Source organism: Felis catus, chromosome C2, assembly GCF_018350175.1.
Source record: "Felis catus isolate Fca126 chromosome C2, F.catus_Fca126_mat1.0, whole genome shotgun sequence".
NCBI lineage: Eukaryota > Metazoa > Chordata > Mammalia > Carnivora > Felidae > Felis > Felis catus.
In genome coordinates, this window is record NC_058376.1 from 15,990,698 (window position 1) to 16,010,748 (window position 20,051).

Consider the following 20,051-nt stretch of genomic DNA (forward strand, 5'->3'; position numbering starts at 1 on the left):
TGGTGTTGGTTATGTTTATATGTAATCCTCAGGTGCATATGAATAAAATTGTTTGTCTATTTTATCTAATCCATGAGAAAATCTCAAATGGTTCTATTGCTCAGGACTGATCTATTGCAATGGGCCTCTAACTTTTCAGTCTCAGGACCCCTTTACTCTTAAAAATTATTGAAGTTCTCAATGAGCTTTTGTTTGTGTGGATTATAGTTATCAATGTTGGTTGTATTATAAATTAAAACAGATAACTTTTTAAGTATCTTAAAATAACAGTGATACCCCATCACATGTTAACCTACAGTTTTTAGGTTAATCCATGTTTATGAATTGGGAGAATAAATATTGTTAAAATGTTGATACTACCCAAAACAATCTACATATTCAATCTACATATTCTATTTTTCAAAACCAAATAATCAGGAGTGGCATTGTTTTATATTTTTGCAAATCTCTTTTATATCTGGCTTAATAGAAAACTGGTTTCCCATGCCCTTTACATTCAAACTGTTTTTGGGGTGCCTAGGTGGTTCAGTCAGTTAGGCATCCGACTCTTGATTTCAGCTCAGGTCATGATCTCATGGTCTGGAGTTCGAGTCCCACATCAGGCTCCATGATGACAGCAGGGAGCCTGCTTGGGATCCTCTCTCTCTCTCTCTCCCTCTCAAAAAATAATAAACTTTAAAAAATGCTTCAAATTGTTTTAATCACACACACTGTGTATCTCTGGAAAACTCCCCAATAAAAGAATGGGAAAGGAGATGTCATAGTCTTATGAAAATAGTTTTGTCCTGATGGACCCTAAAAAGGTCTTGGTGCATCTCAGAGGTCCCTGAACCACACTTTGAGAAGCCCTGGTGTCTTGTAATGTTTCCCAACAGATGGTTCACAAACCATTTGATTTAAGGTGGGAAAAAGTTTTTATTTCAATAATTATGTATTTTAAGTGTTTATTAGAAGTTATAACTGATAATACACTGGACACATATGATTATTACACAAGGCACACCAAATCTGTCCCAATTAAAAAAAAAAGCAATTTGCAAGTGTCCACGTCAAAGAACAAATATTGAACCAAAACATTCTGCTTCACATTTTCTGTATTTTCTACAAGAAGAATGGATTACTTTCACAGTGTGAAATTATTCCTAAAAGAGATTTCTATTTCCAGGAAGAAGCAGAAGAGAGGAATATAGGTAATGGTTAAAAACTTGCATTTTGTGGATGAAAGACCTAAATCTATAGAAGGTTTATGAAATAAATTGAAGAAAACACCAAAAAATGGAAAAATATTCCATGCTCATGGATTGGAAGAACAAATATTGTTAAAAATGTCAATACTACCCAAAGCAATCTACATATTCAAAGCAATCCCTATCAAAATAACACCAGCATTCTTCACAGAGCTGGAACAAATAATCCTAAAATTTGTATGGAACCAGAAAAGACCCCGAATAGCCAAAACAATCCTGAAAAAGAAAACCAAAGCTGAAGGCATCACAATTCTAGACTTCAAGCTGTATTACAAAGCTGTAATCAACAAGATAGTATGGTACTGGCACAAAAACAGATACTCAGATCAATGGAACAGAATAGAGAATCCAGAAATGGACCCCCAAGTGTATGGCCAACTAATCTTTGACAAAGCAGGAAAGAATATCCAATGGAAAAAAGAGAGTCTCTTCAGTAAATGGTATTAGGAAAACTGGACAGCAACATGCAGAAGAATGAACCTGGACCACTTTTTTGCACTGCATACAATAATAAACTCAAAATGGATGAAAGACCTAAACATAAGACAGGAAGCCATCAAAATCCTAGAGGAGAAAACAAACAACAACCTCTTTGACCTTGGCCACAGCACCTTCTTACTAGATATGTCTCTGGAGGCAAGGAAATAAAAGCAAAAATGAATATTGGGACCTCATCAAGATGAAAAGATTCTGCACAGCAAAGGAAACAATCAATAAAACTAAAAGGCAACCCATGGGATAGGAGAGGATATTTGCAAATGACGTATCTGATAAAGTTAGTACCCAAACTCTATAAAGAACTTATCAAACTCAATACCCAAAAAACAAATAATGAGTGAAGAAATGGGCAGAGGACGCGAATAGACACTTTCCCAAAGAAAACATCCAGATGGCTAACAGACACATGAAGATGCTCAACATCACTCATCATCAGGGAAATATAAATCAAAACCACAATGAGGTATCACCTCACACCTGCCAGATTGGCTAAAATTAACAACTCAGGGGGCGCCTGGGTGGCGCAGTCGGTTAAGCATCCGACTTCAGCCAGGTCACAATCTCGCGGTCCATGAGTTCAAGCCCCGCGTCAGGCTCTGGGCTGATGGCTCAGAGCCTGGAGCCTGTTTCCGATTCTGTGTCTCCCTCTCTCTCTGCCCCTCCCCCGTTCATGCTCTGTCTCTCTCTGTCCCAAAAATAAAATAAAAACGTTGAAAAAAAATTTAAAATTAACAACTCCGGCAAGGACAGATGTTGGGGAGGATGTGGAGAAAGAGGAACTCTTTTGCACTGTTGGTGGGAATGCAAACTGGTTAGCCACTCGGAAAACAGTATGCAGCTTCCTCAAAAAATTAAAAATAGAGCTACCCTACAAGCCAGCAATTGCACTAGCAGGCATTTATCCAAAGGATACAAAAAATGCTGATTTGAAAGGGTACAGGCACCCCAATACTTATAGCCATGCTATCAACAATAGCCAAATTATGAGAAGAGCCCAAATAGCCATCAACTGATGAATGAATACAGAAGATGTGGTACATATATACATTGGAATATTACTCAGCAATCAAAAAGAATGAAATCTTGCCATCTGCAACAACGGGGATGGAAATAAACAAAATAAGTTATACTAAATGAAATAAGTCAGTCAGAGAAAGACAAATATATGATTTCACTCGTGTAATTCAAGAAACAAAACAGATGAACATAGGGGATGAAATAAGATAAAAACAGAAAGGGAGGCAAATCATACTCTTAGGTACTCTTACCTACTCTGAAACATAGATAACAAACAGGGTTGATAGCTAGGAGGTGGGGGTGGGGGGCATGGACTAAATGGGTGATAAGCATTAAAGAGGGTACTTCTTAGGATGTGCAATAGGTGTTATGTGATGAATCACTAAATTCTACTCCTGAAACCAATACTACACTATAACTATCTTGAATCTAAATTTAAAAAAGAAAAAGAAAAAAAAAAATAACTTGCATTTTGTAGTCAGTCAATCCGTAAAGGAATCCTACGTTTAACATTAAACTTTTCTATGTATCAAATGGAGATAGCAATAGTTAACTTGTAAGATCGACCCTTAGCTAAAATGTCGCACCTAAATAACACAGAGCCCGGCACATATGAGCATTCGGTGTGTAGTTCTTCTTACAGATTTTATTTATCGCCTTTAAGTCGCCCGCGCTTCTCACAGACAGAGCAGATGCTCAGAAAAAGATTTTGAGGCGGGGGGGGGGGGGGGGGGGGGGGGGGGGGGAGGCAGGTGCTCTGCCTGGAGGTGAGGGGGGAAGGGCACACCAGCCCTGACATTGTGGGTGGGTCTGGAAGATTTCGTGCAAGTTAAATCTTAAGAGGAGTGGGTCACAGATGGCAAATATCAAATGTCCCGACCTTGGAGTCTTGGCAAAGGGGTTAAATCGGAACGAGTCATAACGGCCCGACCGCTTGCGCGTGCGCCAGCCAGAAGACCAAAAGCCCGCCCTGAGAGTGCCCTAACCGATCGACAGGATCGAGGATCGTCAACTCAGTTCTGGCTGCGGGAACTGCTTTCTCTCGCGAGGCTTCTGACCAGGAGGCTAAGGAAGGGGCAGGCTCAGCTGGAAAGAAAGGAGGAGCGTAAGGTCGCCGCACGCTGCGTTCCCAGGAGGCTTTGCGTGCCCCTCGCTTCCTCCGGGATCTTCTGAGCGAGCGCGTGAACGGCGATTTGCAGAGGGCATGGCGCTTCACGTCCCCAAGGCCCCGGGCTTTGCCCAGATGCTTAAGGAGGGGGCGAAGGTAAGGAATGGAAGAAGGGAGAGGGAGGAGAGTCGACGTAGGGCTGCGGCGGCTAGAGGGAAGAAGGGCCTGGTAACGGGCCGGGTGTGCTCCCTGGGTACAGCGGTCGGAGGCAGAGAAGATTCCAGAAAGGGAGGTGTTCGGTGAAGGGGGGCGAAGGAGGGGATTCGGCCGCTAAGGCGAGCGGGCATTTTCTTTCTTCCCCGATGCAGGGAAGGGTCGACGGGCAGAAGGAGCAAGAGAGAGGCAAGGCCGCAGGATTCGTATCCTGTGTTTCCTCGCTGGGCAAAAGGAAAGCCGTTCGTGCATTTTCCCTCCACCCCTAAAACCGGGCTGACTTGCCACTCGACCCTTAAAGGGTGTTTTGAGGGTGAAATCGAATAATGTAGGCTTGGGAACCGCGAAGCCAGTTGACACTGTTCAAGGAGGGGGTAATCCGGAGAGAAGAGGGACAGGGGCCAGTTCTCGACAGTTTTCCTTGGGATGAGAATTACAGGGCTCCCCGTTTCGTTCGCAGCAGTGCGTTGTGGTAGGACAAACGTTACTCAATCCAAATGGATTGTATGCCAATTTAGGTTAGCTGGCTTGATGTAAAACCAACCCCCAGATCTTCCTTGCCTCATCTTTAAATTGACCAAAAGATGGTACCTTTGACTCGTAACTATCTGACTTTGTAAGTGTAAGAGACACCCTGGACTAATTAATTAAAACGACTTCGTTTTATGCCCAGATTATGAATGTATTTCAAGAGCATAATTTGTGTAAAACATCTTAATATATACTGCTGATAAATTTGTCTCTTGTGTTCAAATCAAATCTTGGCTTTATTTGCCCCCCAAATTCCCTATGCCTCGTTAAAGAGATCTAATTTATTGTCGTGCAGTTTACAGTAACAGTTTTAGGGAACTAGGTCATTGTTTGCAGAATACGCTTTTGGGATAACAGCATATCACGTATCAGGGTTTAATGTAAATATTGGTAAAACATCTTTGCAGGTAATGACATGGACTGCTCACTTTAATTTTTTTTAAAGTTTATTTATTTTTGAGAGAGAGAACGCACAGTGCAAGCAGGGGAGGGACAGAGAGAGGGAGACACAAAGTCCGAAGCAGCCACCAAGCCCTGAACTGTGAACGCACAGCCCATGCGGGGCTCGAACTCACGAGCTGTGAGATCATGACCTGATCCGAAGTCAGACACTCAACCAACTGAGCCACCCAGATGCCCCATGGACTGCTTACTTTAAAAAGATTGAGGGGCGCCTGGGTGGCGCAGTTGGTTAAGCATCCGACTTCAGCCAGGTCACGATCTCGTGGTCCGTGAGTTTGAGCCCCGCGTCGGGCTCTGGGCTGATGGCTCGGAGCCTGGAGCCTGTTTCCCATTCTGTGTATCCCTCTCTCTCTGCCCCTCCCCTGTTCATGCTCTGTCTCTCTCTGTCCCAAAAATAAATAAAAAACGTTGAATAAAAAAAAAAAAATAAAAAGATTGAAACTTTTTCATAATTTTTATTTTGAGGCTGAAATAAACGATCAAATCAGGATAATTTCAAATAATGATAAAGGAAATAAAGAATACTGTAGTAAAAATAAAAAGATTAGATAGGAAGTACTATAGTAGAGAATGAAGTAAACAAGTCTGCCTCCCCCAAAAAAGGGAAGAGTCAGGAATAGATAGAACCAGTAAATAAGATGTTCAAGGAAGAGCTTTTAGCTTAGTCCTAAGTGACAGAAAGAATCAGCCAAGGTTGAAGAGGGCAGTATTCCAGGCTGAAAAACCAGTAAGTATAAAGACCTTGAGGATGAAATGAGTTTGACCTGTTAAAAAAGAAAACAGCAAGAGAGGTAATGAGGTTGAAGCTCATCAAGGGAAAGCAAAAATGGTGAGAGATGACTTTAGAGGAGCTGTAGGTTAGGACCAGAACATATAGGACCTTGTAGCCTTCAGGAGGGATTTACATTTTATCCTAAGAGTGACGGCAGACCATTGATGGGATCTGATTTATGATCACATGGCTGTTCCTCAGAGAACGGGTAAAGGGAAAAAACTAGAGTGTAAGCCAGGTCAGACTAAATGCTTTCGTAAGAGTCCGTCAACCCTTGACTCTGAAGACACTACTTCTAAAGTAATGATTATTCACCTCGTTTGGATGACAGTTCCTTTTATGAGCAGTATAAAAGCCACGTCTTATGGCCTAGGATAGAACTGTCTCCTAGAAGCTCTTCAATGATGGAAGTATTCTATATTCATTCTGATACAGTATCCGTGAGCCGCATGTGGCTACTGGACACTTGAACTGTGGCTACTGCAGTGGAGAACCGAATTTTTAATTTTAATTACTTGCAATTTAACCACATGTGACCAGTGCCTCCTTTATTGGGTGTAGCAACTGTATAAAAATGTTTACATGAACAAACTGGAAGCTCACGAAACCCATCTGAAGCTACATGTAAATCTCAATTCTAAAAGAAGTCCAGTGTAAAATTTGAGAATTTTCGTATTGTGAGCAGTTCGGCAATTTTTCAATGTGTACGCATTGGAATTGTGTTGCAATTCACAAGAGCGTTCAGCAGTCAGGATACTAAACATTTGGGCAGCAGGTCTGTTAAGTGGGATTTCCCAGGGATCGGAAAACTGATGGTTTTATGATGATCAGGCTCCTAACAATAAAAGAAATATACCATATTTCAACTTTTCAAAAAGTAATGATAAACTCTGAAGAGGTATTTTTACCTAAAATATCTTATCTTTTGCTGATCGATCATAGCATTCTTTCTTGCACTTTTCACAACATTTAAAAATATGTACATGCTTTATATTTTATATATATATATGTGTGTATATATATATACATTTTTATATATGCTTTATGTTTTGACGTGTAAGTAGATACATGTGGTCTCTGAAAATGTCATTATATTCAACCAGTGAGCAAATTTACGGATCATTTGAAGCACCATGCTTTACATACATAAACCTTGCTTGATTTTTTTTTTTCAACAGTCCTGTGAGGTAGGTACTATTATTATCCCCATCTTACAGATGAAGAAGATTATTGTGTTTCACTGTTTTGTCTAATCAGAAGTGTTTTTGTTTTTGGTTTATTTTACAGCATTTTTCAGGATTAGAAGAGGCTGTATACAGGAACATACAGGCTTGCAAGGAGCTTGCCCAAACAACTCGTACAGCATATGGACCAAACGGTAATTTCTAAATTCATGTTTTAAAAGATACAATACTAGAATTTTGTGTGCTAGCTTCTTCCAACTTATTCTGTGAGAATATGATACATAAACTGAGTTTTAGCCATAATACAAAAGTAATTGTATAGTTTATTGCCACCAGTGTAATGTTTTCAGGTTTTAATCAACAACTCATATCTCTTTAGAAAAATAGGAATCAAAATGTTAATTTTTATCATATTGAGAGGATAGAAAAGTTACGGAGCTTTCACTATTGAGATATGGTACCTGATGTAAGGGAGGAAATCTCTCTTGCCTCCTACCGTCAACTGAATTTAATTGACACAAATGTATGGAAAGCAATAAAACTATACTTTTTTTTCTAATGTTTATTTATTTTGTGGGGGGAGGGGCAGCAAGAGAGGGAGAGAGAGAATCCCAAGCAGGCTCCACACTGTCAGCACAAAGCTTGATGCAGGGCTCGAACCTACAAACTGAGGTCATAATCTGAGCTGAAATCAAGCCAGACAGTTAACTGAGCCACCCAGGCACCCCAAAACTAGATTTTTTTGGTCTTTTCTACGTTAATGTAATTTACATTTATTGAACAAAACTATGAGAAGATTGACATCCTCCCAGGTAAACATTATAGGAGATTAGAAAGGACAGGAATAATGACGGGGGTGCCATTAGGGTGCCAGAGTAGATAATATGTGTTGAGTTTTTACAAAGTTACCTTAAGAAATGGATACAAGTTTATATTTCTTGACTAAATTTTTGGGGGTATTTGGAGACGGATTTGAGCGATTTTTTCCCCCCCTAACTTTTTCTCCTGTGTTTTGTTTTTTGTTTTTTTAGGAATGAACAAAATGGTTATCAACCACCTGGAGAAGTTGTTTGTGACAAACGACGCAGCCACTATTTTAAGAGAGCTAGAAGTAGGTCATTACTTTGAAGCCAAGAAATGTTTTGGTGATGTCAAAAATTGAGTGTATATGTATATATTTTTTAAGTTTATTTATTTATTTGGAGGGAGAGAGAGAGAGCGAGCACACAAGCAGGTTGAGGGGCAGAGAGAAGGAGAGACAGAATCCCCAGCAGGCTCCATGCCATCAACGCAGAGCCCAGTGTGGGGCTCAAACTCAGAAACTGAGATCATGACCTGAGCCGAGATCAAGAGTCAGAGAGACGCTTAACCGACTGTGTCAGCCAGGTGCCCCCAAAATTAAACATATTTTAACATAGAAGAAACCTCTTAGGATAATAAGGGACTATTTTTTTCCCAACTTGAAAATTCATTATGTAGTTTTAACTTTTTAGCCGCTTAAATTTAAAAATCTCCCAAGTTATTAATTTACGGAGGCTTGCTTGTATAAAAATACATTTGCTCATAACCATATCAAATTGAGTATACTATCTCGTTCTGTAGAGTATGACACCAAAGTGAGTTATTCAAAAATGCAGAAACAGCTGATACTTAAAACAGTGGTTTAAAAAAAAAAATTAAACCAGGTCTTTGGCTTTGTGAAAATGAAACACAAAAATGGTGGCATTTTGCTTTGCTTACCTGCAGTTTTGATATTGCAGAGTGTGTAAAATAGATTCTGCAGGCAGAATTATAAGTAAAGTCTGGCACCTGAACATCAGAGAACTGTTCCTCGTCTAGCTGCTCTGTAGTTGAAAGATGTTTTCACCTTCAAGAAATTGTCCTGAACTTAGCTCTTAGAGAATTGTAGCTTAATCTTTTCAAATGAAACTATAGGTGTGTTAACATTTCTCTGACTGCTTAAATAACTAAATAATATTGTTAATGTAGTGAACAAAACAAATTTAATTCCATGAGGAGGAATTAGTCTTTGTGAGTGTTAATGTTGGACACTATGGTGGTCTCAGGAGTTATTCAGCCATGATGGAAATATTGCCTCAATAAAAACCGTAGTGTCGGGGCGCCTGGGTGGCGCAGTCGGTTAAGCGTCCGACTTCAGCCAGGTCACGATCTCGCGGTCCGTGAGTTCGAGCCCCGCGTCAGGCTCTGGGCTGATGGCTCGAGCCTGGAACTTGTTTCCAATTCTGTGTCTCCCTCTCTCTCTGCCCCTCCCCCGTTCATGCTCTGTCTCTCTCTGTCCCAAAAATAAATAAAAACGTTGAAAAAAAAAAAAGAAAAAAAATTAAAAAAAAAACAAAAAACCATAGTGTCAACTTTGTAGTATTCTCACCGCTCTCAGTTGTTACTCCTTGCTTCGTTTTTAAACCCTAAATCCAAAGGATAGACTACTTAAAATCTTGATACCTTTTTTTTTTTTTTTTAAAGAAACCTCTGTCTTCTAAAAAGCCACAATTGGTACTCCTTACAATAGAAATGTACATAGGCATTGAGACTCATGATTAAATGAGGTGGTTATTTTGGTTTTTAATGCCTAGGTTTGGTTTTTGGAATTACTTTTTTAACTTAGTGGACATGTAATTTTCTGCACCTTATGTGCAGAGATGTATGTACTGGGTGACTGGCCATCAAAAGAAGATGCGGTTTCAGGTTGTTTGCATTTGTAGTGATGCATTTGTGCTGATAGTCTCTGAGGGATTGGGACTGTCTTCTGGCCACCGCACTGAATAGTATGTAGCAGTGTGATTTTGGAGTTACCTGGCCCACAGGGAGATTGAAGTGTATTAGCTTAAGAAAAAATGGAAAATGAGGGGCACCTGGGTGGCTAAATTGTATAAGCATCCAACTCTTGGTTTCAGCTCAGGTCACGATCTCGCAGTTGGGGAGTTCGAGCCCTGCATCAGGCTGTGCTGACAGCTCAGAGCCTGGAATCTGCTTTGGATTCTGTGCCTCCCTCTCTGCCCCTGCCCTGCTCGTGCTCTGACTCACTCATTCTCTGTCTCTCTCTGGCAAAAATATATAAATATGTAAAAATAAAAAAAAAATTTTTTTAAAAGAAATGAAAATGGAAAACTTCATGTTGCTTTCAGGATCAAATGTTTTGCACTTTAAAATTCAAACCCCTTCTACCAGGTACAGCATCCTGCTGCAAAAATGATCGTAATGGCTTCTCACATGCAAGAGCAAGAGGTTGGAGATGGCACAAACTTTGTGCTGGTGTTTGCTGGAGCCCTTCTGGAACTAGCTGAAGAGCTTCTGAGAATTGGGCTCTCGGTTTCGGAGGCAAGTGTTCATTTTGTAATGTACTTTGATTTAATTTGTGCCTGTATAGAGTCATCGTTGTAGTAATAGTTAACATTGAGCAGTTTACTCTGTGCCAGGCATTGTAGTACATGTGCTGTCTATGCAGTATCTTACTCCATCCTTATAAGAATCGTGTGAGTAATGAGAAATTAATGAAAATTAATTCTCTTTTATTTTAGATGAGGAAAGTGACACTTAGAAAAATCTTACTCAAGATCTTAACAGCTAATAAGTGACAGCATTCAATTTCGGGCCATCACAAAAGCCTACACTCGTGATGAGCACGTCCTGCCACGAATGCTGTTCTCAAAGTGTGCTTTGTCATTTTATATGGAAAACAAATACCCATATTCGTTGGGGTACCAAAATAAGCTATATTTTAAAGTCATGTCAAAATTGTGTCTTCTGAAGAAACACTTTGGCTTTTTACATTTAAGGTCATAGAAGGTTATGAAATAGCCTGCAGAAAAGCCCATGAGATTCTTCCTGATTTAGTTTGTTGTTCTGCAAAAAATCTTCGAGATGTTGATGAAGTGTCTTCTGTGCTCCATACCTCCATAATGAGTAAACAGTACGGCAATGAAGTGTTTCTGGCCAAGCTCATTGCTCAGGCATGTGGTGAGTAAATCTCAGTAAATGAAAAGATCCAAACTAAAAATATTTTAATGAGACTAAGATATTTTCTTTGTTGTCTCCATGCATCTTTTGACGTGTCTCGTTTTCTTAAACAGTGTCTATTTTCCCTGATTCCGGCCATTTCAATGTTGATAACATCAGAGTGTGTAAGATTCTGGTAAGTTTAGAAAATGCATAAGTGTTGTCTAATAGGTCCATTATATTTTGCAAAAAGAAAAAATGTATGTGTTTATCAAAACCCAAATTTTACCTCAGATTTTGAACATTTAGGACTTTGTTACATTTGTAACATTTTGGTATTTGGAGGTTGTAATACTACTATTAAATTTTAAAGGGTGTTTGATGTATTATCTCCTTATGAAATCATCATTTTTCCATCACAACTTTGAAGGTTGAGAATAATGCATCAAATATTACGTGTTTTGAATTCTTCATGTGTGCTGAATTAAAACCATAACCTTCAGAACCAGTTTTGAATGAGATGTTCTGTTGATCTACAATAATAGAACTCACATGTTACTGTTGTTAGTATTGAAATAAGAGTATTTTGTATTTAAAAAACTTAGTGCTTCCTGTAGTAAAACCTGTGATTGGAGTTGAGTTTAGCTTACGTAAATACAAGGGTGTGTGTGTATCTGTGTGCACGCTCATGCATGCATAGATGCTGTGCCTTTTCTGACACTTGTACTGCTTTGTTCCATCTCCTGTCCCCAGTGCTAACAGCTGTGCCTAGTACATTGGCACCAGGTATTTGGTGAGTGAGTGAATGAATGACTTAGAAGAGTTATTCTCAGTTCTTGGTTGTTCCTGGTACCCTGAAGGCCCCCCTTTCATTAATAGCTCATTCTCAGAGTGGTTTCTACCTTAAGTAGACTGGTGTGTTTTACATCCACCACCCCACTCCTTATTCCCAGGAGTCACCCCTTGGCATATTACGTTATGTGGAAAACGTTATTTTTGGTACATGAAGAATTAACAACTGAGCCCTGATGTTATTTTCATGAGATTACTGATGATTTTGGTATTCAATTCCTTAGGGTTCTGGTATCTATTCCTCTTCAGTATTGCATGGCATGGTTTTTAAGAAGGAAACTGAAGGTGATGTAACATCTGTCAAAAGTGCAAAAATAGCAGTGTATTCTTGTCCTTTTGATGGCATGATAACTGAAACTAAGGTATGTAGACTTCAAAACCTTAAAAGTAAAAATTTGGGGTTGCCCGTTCGGATTAACATTTTATGATTTTTAAGTTTTTAGGTGGAGATTGTGCTCTTCAGTGAATACTACATAATTATGGAAGATTGTAGCATCACACACACATACGCATACAGATATATACACTCATATGTATGTGTATATATACATGTATGTGTATATATATGTTACAGGAGTATTTATTTACTTATTTTGAGAGAGAACAAGGGAGAATCAGAAGGAGAGACAATCCTAAGCAGGCTCTGCACTATCAGCACAGAGCCGGACGCAGGGCTCGATCCCCTGAAACCGTGGGAACATGACCTGAGCCAAAATCCAGAGTCAGACACTCAACCGTCTGAGGCACCTGGATGCCCCAGGATTATATATCTGCTTTAAAAAAAATTTTTTTTTTGACGTTTATTTATTTTTGAAGGAGAGAGAGACACAGCGTGAAGGGGGAGGGGCAGAGAGAGGGGGAGACACAGAATCAGAAGCAGTCTCCAGGCTCTGAGCTGTCAGCACAGACACGGGGCTCAAACTCACAGACTGCGAGATCATGACCTGAGTAGAAGTCAGATGCTTAACCGACTGAGCCACCCAGGCGCCCCTATATCTGCTTTTTAAAGTCAGATTCCCTTTCTTTTCTGAATATCTAATTCAGATACTAAATTTGAAACGTGAAATGGTGGCAGTGTTGTTTATGTTCTAGTTTACAGCTCTTCTTATACAGCATGTTCTTATATGCTCGGCAAGTAAAATGCTCACTGAATACAAATACTTGTGTGCTCTTCCTTAATGTATTTTAATATTGAGGGCCTATAGCATCCTGAAACAAAATATGCCAATGTAATTTGAAAGTGATAGGTTTGTTTTTAAAAATACACGTTACGAAGTTTGAAGTTCTTGTTTATAGGTCACTTCTGTCTTTGTCCCTAGAATTCTTAAAATCTGAGTTCATAGTTGTAAAAGTTCCACAGGTTGGAGACAGGCCAGGAAGACTCATTGAGTCCATATTCTAGAAAAAAAATTCAGAACCACAGTGTGGTTGTTTTGGTACACTAGTTGATGTTTGTCAAAAGACAAATGCCAAGACACCTGCCCAATATATCTAAAATAGGTGTAAGTATTTCTCCCAACTACTCCATCAAAGTGCCTGTCAAAGAGGAAAATGCATCGGTTTTGGGAGTGGGGGGGGGGGGTCTAGGAATAAGCTGAGTTTCATACATACTTTGTATTTCATAATGCATGTATAATCTCATTATTTTCCCCAAATATTTCTTCAGTAAAATGTTACCCCGTGACTTCGGCCACCAAGGTACTAAAATGGTTCTTAAGAGCATGTTTGTCTTACTAGGGAACAGTGCTGATAAAGACTGCTGAAGAATTGATGAATTTTAGTAGGGGAGAAGAGAATCTCATGGATGCACAAGTCAAAGCTATAGCTGATACCGGTGCAAATGTCATCGTAACAGGTGGCAAAGTGGCAGACATGGCTCTTCATTACGCAAACAAGTACAATATCATGTTGGTGAGGTAAGACTGCTGTGTTCCATTAACCTGTATAGTAAATGGCCCTTTGCTGGTGAAACACAAAACACATTCAATACATGGTGAATTCATGCCTGTTACAAAAGGGCAAATATAACATCTTGGCTCCAAAAGCAGGACTTAACTTGATCTAGAGAGACAGGAAACACCCGTGAGAAAGCTTACATTTGCACTGAGAGGTGGAGCAATCAACATGTTACTTGAAGAGGAAGAGGGAAAAGCATTCCAGACAAAAGAAACAACATTAGAGACCAGACGCAAGCCTGGTACACACTGTCAGAGTGTGGGATCAAGAATGTCATTTTTAACCTTTGAACCCATTTGTGGGGCACACCAGACACCTGACCTACCCGTTCCCACCTCCAAACCAAATCTGCAGCATAAATCACTCCTCTTCCTCACAGCTCATGCGCTTGCCCAGAGTATAGCAAGTTTTCTGTATACCAGGCCTTCCTTAGTGTTTTAGAACTAGAACTTGTGACCTTGTACTGAAACTTGAATTTTCCCAATTCTAGAACACTGCCGTATACACCTGTGTGTGGATTACACTGTGCTGTCCAGACCTGTTCTGAGCTTAAATTCAGGATCAAAAGAATGTGACTTTTGGGGACCAGTGTACGGTTTCCTGTTTCATCTCTATTTTATTGTGGCACCTAATGGTGTTAAAATTTTCATTAAGGTCTTCGGGTTTTTTTAAAGGTTGAATTCCAAATGGGATCTCAGAAGACTATGTAAAACAGTTGGTGCTACAGCTCTTCCTAGATTGGTATGTATTTTGGACAACATTAAAAGATAGTAGAATGTATTGGAATTACTTTGTTTTACAATAGTCCCTTTCTTACAGACTCCTCCTGTCCTTGAAGAAATGGGACATTGTGACAGTGTTTATCTCTCAGAAGTTGGAGACACACAGGTGGTGGTTTTTAAGCATGGTATGTGGAGATGGCAAAGTATGTTTATTTAAGTGGGGGCTGTTCATTTGCTTGTAGTAATATTTTTTAATTTATTGACAGAAAAGGAAGATGGTGCCATTTCTACCATTGTGCTTCGAGGCTCTACAGACAATCTGATGGATGATATAGAAAGGGCAGTAGATGACGGTGTTAATACTTTCAAAGTTCTCACAAGGGTTAGTATTAGCAGTGATCTTTATTACTGTTAAAGGCAGTTTATGGTTCTTGAGTTAAATATACCTTCAGTTGCTTAAGCATGTTCTTAGTGCTACATCTGTGGACATGCAGATGAGGTATTGTGTGCTGCTCCCATTCCTCACTTTGGTTCTCCTCTTTCATATACCAGACCCTACGTACAGTAAGGTAATTTGCCCAGATTATTCCATTTTTACAAAGTTTGTAATTAGAATTTGAGTAACAGTACCTCTAGTCTGGTTGGAGTACTGGAGTCTGAGAAGATTAGGAAACTATAAATTGCTTCTTAGTAAAAAAAAAAAAAAAAATTTTTTTTTTTAACTACATATTGTAGGATAAACGTCTTGTTCCCGGAGGTGGCGCAACGGAAATCGAATTAGCCAAACAGATCACGTCATATGGAGAGGTATAGCTTTCTCTGTATAAATTGCCTTCCTTCATGTTCCTTGAATAAAATACAGTACTAAACACGTTTTTCTTATAGACCTGTCCTGGACTGGAACAGTATGCCATTAAGAAGTTTGCAGAGGCATTTGAAGCTATTCCCCGGGCACTGGCAGAAAATTCTGGAGTGAAAGCCAATGAAGTAATCTCTAAACTTTATGCAGTACATCAAGAAGGAAATAAAAATGTTGGATTAGATATTGAGGTATTTGGAAAAAAAAAAAAACTGTGGATTTAAACTTTGATTTCATGAGTGTGTAATATAACAATAGAAGTAGTAAGTTTAAAAGAAAATCAAAAATGCTCTGATTTTTTAAGCAAATGATTTTCATAACAAAGAGCTCTGACAGAGTTTGTCTATGGTTTTCCTTAAAATAGTCTTTATATTGTGTGTAGGAGAGGACTTTTGCCTGGCAACTTCCAGGCAGAGAGCCCTGGGGTTTTGTTACTGAGTTAATTTTCACATAAGAATTTAAAGTGATGGAGTGAAAATTGTTTTGTACCAACAGGCTGAAGTTCCCGCTGTAAAGGACATGTTGGAAGCTGGTATTCTAGACACTTACTTGGGAAAATACTGGGCTATCAAACTGGCTACGAATGCTGCTGTCACTGTACTTAGGGTGGATCAGGTGAGTTACAAGTGAAGTTTTGGTCTTTAAAAGTACTAATTTTCATGTAGGTCAGTAGTGTATTTTTATGGAACCAGAATATAGCACAGTTCTCATTCTACTCTAAAGTGTGTTTCTAAAGTTCCCCCCGCCCATTTATTTTTTTCTGTTATAGTTTTAAATTGTATTTAGTGTATTTCAACTAATTTGAAAGGATCTTTCCAGTGAAAGAAACTTCTGCCATTTTTAAACTGGAATCGTTAAAACAAACTTAAGGTTTATAGTTTTCGGACTTTTTTCAGCCTAAGGATCTCTTTATACAAACAGTCTGGAGAGGGAGTTTACTGTGTAATGTGGAATGTGAAAGGCCCATAAAGCCCTGAAACACATGTGTGCCACCAACTTTAAGGAAAACGAAACCTCTACTTGTGCATGGAGGTAGAATCTATGTGTTTAAAGTTCTTCTGGGTGTGACAAATTATATCTTGAAGGAACTAAAAGAAAAGTGTTAAAAATCATAGTATTTTTGACCTTTTTTTTTCCAAGAGGGTAGTGGGAGGGAGATTGTGGCACAGAGGAAAATGGTAGGTTCAGATATAAGCTTGAATTCAAAGTTTTTCAAAAAGATGTTTTCTAGTAAAACAGTGAAATCCATTTTCTTGCAGATTTCTTGAACTGATTATTAAGCAATAAACTATTTGTAAATACTTAATGGAAAATTGCAATTGCAAGGGGCCTAGGGCAGATCCATTAGGTGGAAATCATGCCAAATTAATTTTGGGAGAAGCAAGTTGTAGGTAAAAACTAAACGAGAAGGAAATTAGACTTACTCTAGGCATAACAAGGACTAGTTCGTGGTAATTACAGCAAACATTCCATCTCAGTAAGAGGAAGAACAATTTTTTCCTAGGTTGAGATGACCAGAAAATGGAGCTGGATGTCCAATTTCAACCCATTGGAAATAAATTGGATGTTCATGTACTGGATTTACTAATAGGTGTTTTTATATCAGTAAATTTAGGTAATTTTCAGTGGAAGAATGTGGTTTTGGAGTTCTGAAATGATAATAGAAACCTAAGGAAATGGTTGTTTTAAAAATTAGCATGTGGCTAATAGGGAAAACTTAAAATAGAAAGGGACAGGGGAAGCTGAGTATATTGAAGCATGAGGTAATCCAGAATTCTAATAGAGGAACTTTTTTGAATGTCCATTACCCAAATGACATAATAATTGTAATAATACAAGTTCCTTGATCACAAAGACACTTGTCAGTTTTGGTTTTAAACTGGGAAGTCTCTGTTTTACAGTAGAGGATGTTCGTTGTTATGTGTCCCTGGTCTTTGCTAAAATACATGATCTGAAGAACCCATGACTATCAATAACCAGTTTGTTAATAACTATAGTGAACTTGTACTCTTTAATAGTTCTAACTAATTTTGCATAGTATATAGTCTGGAAAGGGACATGTAAATCAAGTTTTAAGTGTTGGATAATGTGGAGCTGGGTTCATCTTTGTTCGAGTGTTTATTTCAGTAGTTGTCAAGATATAGTCCCCAAATCAACAGCATCAAGATAACCTAAGAACGCAAAAAATTATATATAAATCCTCAGGCCCCTAAGCAGTCCCACTGAGTTAGAAACTCTGGAAGAAGGCCAGGAGTTAATTTTTTTATTATCTTTTTTTTTAATGTTGGTTTCTGAGAGCATGAGCCAGGGAAGGGGGAGAGGAAGAGGGAGACACAGAATCTGAATCAGGCTCCAGGCTCTGAGCTGTCAGCACAGAGCACAACGCGGGGCTCGAACTCACGGACCATGAGATCATGACCTGAGCCGAAGTCAGATGCTTAACTGACTGAGCCACCCAGGCACCCCAGGAGTATGTTTCAAATAAGCTCTGCAATGATTGGTGCCTACCAGCTTGAGAACTGTTGTTCTGGCTATCTTTTTTAATCAAGCTACACTTAGGTTCTAAAATTGTCCTTAGTGCCTTTAATTCAGTCTGAACTTAATCTCAGTTAGTAAAATGTTACTCCAAGGATTTCAAGGTTAGATTTCCTCCAGAAGCTTCTGAAAAGGGGTGCTGAATCTGTTGGAAGTGGTAGTGAAGATGTTTTACAGTTTAGTGTTGCTTGAGACACATCCCCAACCCCTTGATGTTGTACAGAAAGATCTCAGTCCTGTCAATTTGGGAAGCAAAGAATACTGTTTACAGTTTCGAGATTCAGAATGTAGATTAGAGTTTGAGAGTTCCACTTTGAGGAAGCTAATTTAGCTTCTCCCAAATTTATTTGAACCCAGAGTTGCCACCACCCCGCTTTTTTCTCCAAACGAATCCTTTAAAAATGCTAGATGGTTATATTTGCAAAGTACTCGGTTAATGCATTCTAGATAAATTAGAGGTTTCCTGCTGTGTTCTTTTAAGTTACCAGGAAAGTCTACCTACTTGGGTAACGTTTTTTGAATACACACTTCCTACCACTTGAATGGTTTTCATTTTACAGGTACTAGGAAATTTCAGTATTAAATTTTTATACGTATTTGTTTATGTACCAACCACTTTAGATTATAATGGCAAAACTGGCAGGTGGACCTAAAGCTCCTAAACCACAAGGAAATTGGGATAAAGATGGTTGGCAAGACGAACTTCATATATAAGTAGCAAATCAGGTGCCGAGCTGACGGATTTATACTAGTAATGCATGCAGATATTTTTCACATTCGGCTCACAGGGCCATTGAGTTCTTGAAGTGCGTGTCTCAAAATGCCCTTTACTAACGTGCGTGGATCGTGTGGCCGTTCATGTCCATAAAAGCAGGAAACGCTTTGCTGGAAGCTAACAACTTAATGTTGATAGAGCCTCATAAGCAGTTTATAACAGATCGCTTATGTTGAGATGATTGCTTCATCTTGAATCAGCCTCAGAAAAGTATTTTCTCTTCATTTTAAAGGTTTAGTTTTAAGTATGTGCTTATGGTTTTGTTTTCTCAGATCATCATGGCAAAACCAGCCGGTGGGCCCAAACCTCCAAGTGGGAAGAAAGACTGGGATGATGACCAAAATGATTGACTGCCTTAGTTTTTACTGTAGGTGAAGACTACGTTTGTAGTAATAGTCTAGGAATTGCCTGATGTTTTCGTATTCTCCTTAAATTAAGAAGTGTTTTGTGTTTATATCCTCAGCTGGATGATAAATAAACATGTTGCTATCAAAGCCTCATAGTCTGATGAGCACTGTTCTTGGATGTAAATGACCTGTTTGTCTCAACCTTGGTAATGAAATTAGCTGTGGGACTGAAGGCAAGCCACTTAAGTAATTAGGGGCCTGTTCCTGTGTGTATCTGGCCTGCTGCCTGTTTGCCTACAGCCGTGCTTCTGTATTTACATGTAGTCTATGGCTGTTTCCTGCAAGGAAATGGCAATGAAGTAGTCGTGATAGAGACCAAGTGACCTACAGGGCCAAAAATATTCGATATCTGTTCCTTTGCAGGAAGTCTGTCAACCCCCAGACTGGATTTCAGGGTTTTTTTCACATCTCTGCTCTGGGAATTCTAAGACTTGAGAGGACATGTTTTTAATACCCATTTGTTGAATGGCTTAGTTAAAATAGTCTAGTAGTGTAGTATAAAGACAGTTGTAATACCACTGAAAACATATCTAATAGAAATTCGGTTTTTGTAAAGTAGATCTTATTTTTTAAGATCAGGAAGGAGTTTGAAAAAACTTATGAAAGGTCAACTGATTTTATGGGACATGTGCTAACTCCTATGTCTTGATCACGTAATAATCTTTGGTCTTTGAATAACATTTTGAAGGTGCCTGGGTGGTTCAGTCGGTTAAGCATCTGACTCTGGATTTCTGCTCAAGTCCTGGTCTGTTTGTGAGATGGAGCCCCGGGTTGGGCTTGGGACTGACAGCACAGGGCCTGCTTGGGAGTGTCTCCCCCTCCCCCGCATGCACACTCAAAATGAATAAACGTTAAAAAATAAAAAGTTACATTTTTTTAAAAAATGTTTTTGGTATTTGAAAGGAAATTTTGGAAGCAGTAAGACTCACTGGGTCTTAGGTAGTAAGTGTTGAGAG

At 39.1% G+C, this 20,051-nt stretch overlaps 1 protein-coding gene across 2 annotated transcripts; it reads left to right on the top strand.

Moving 5' to 3' along the window:
• The first annotated feature begins 3,867 nt into the window (after positions 1-3,867).
• CCT8 (chaperonin containing TCP1 subunit 8) lies at positions 3,868-19,182 on the top strand. 2 transcript variants are annotated; one of them, XM_006935938.4, is made up of 16 exons: positions 3,868-4,026; positions 7,136-7,226; positions 8,064-8,143; positions 10,222-10,371; positions 10,830-11,010; positions 11,124-11,185; positions 12,066-12,203; positions 13,579-13,757; positions 14,472-14,538; positions 14,617-14,704; positions 14,786-14,901; positions 15,255-15,326; positions 15,405-15,569; positions 15,874-15,993; positions 18,535-18,639; positions 18,961-19,182. In XM_006935938.4, exons 1-15 carry the CDS (start codon positions 3,967-3,969, stop codon positions 18,625-18,627), a joined length of 1,662 nt encoding a protein of 553 aa, XP_006936000.1. In that variant the 5' UTR covers positions 3,868-3,966; the 3' UTR covers positions 18,628-18,639; positions 18,961-19,182. The 2 variants fall into 2 exon arrangements, with proteins under 2 accessions (XP_006936000.1, XP_003991538.1); XM_003991489.6 differs by lacking the exon at positions 18,535-18,639.
• The last annotated feature ends 869 nt before the right edge of the window (positions 19,183-20,051 follow it).

Coding starts and splice junctions, on each gene's coding strand:
- CCT8 (XM_006935938.4), top strand. CDS start 3,967: ATGGCGCTTCACGTCCCCAAGGCCCCGGGCTTTGCCCAGATGCTTAAG. Junction 14,902..15,254: donor CTTTCAAAGTTCTCACAAGG/GTTAGTATTAGC, acceptor TACATATTGTAG/GATAAACGTCTTGTTCCCGG. Junction 15,570..15,873: donor ATGTTGGATTAGATATTGAG/GTATTTGGAAAA, acceptor TTGTACCAACAG/GCTGAAGTTCCCGCTGTAAA.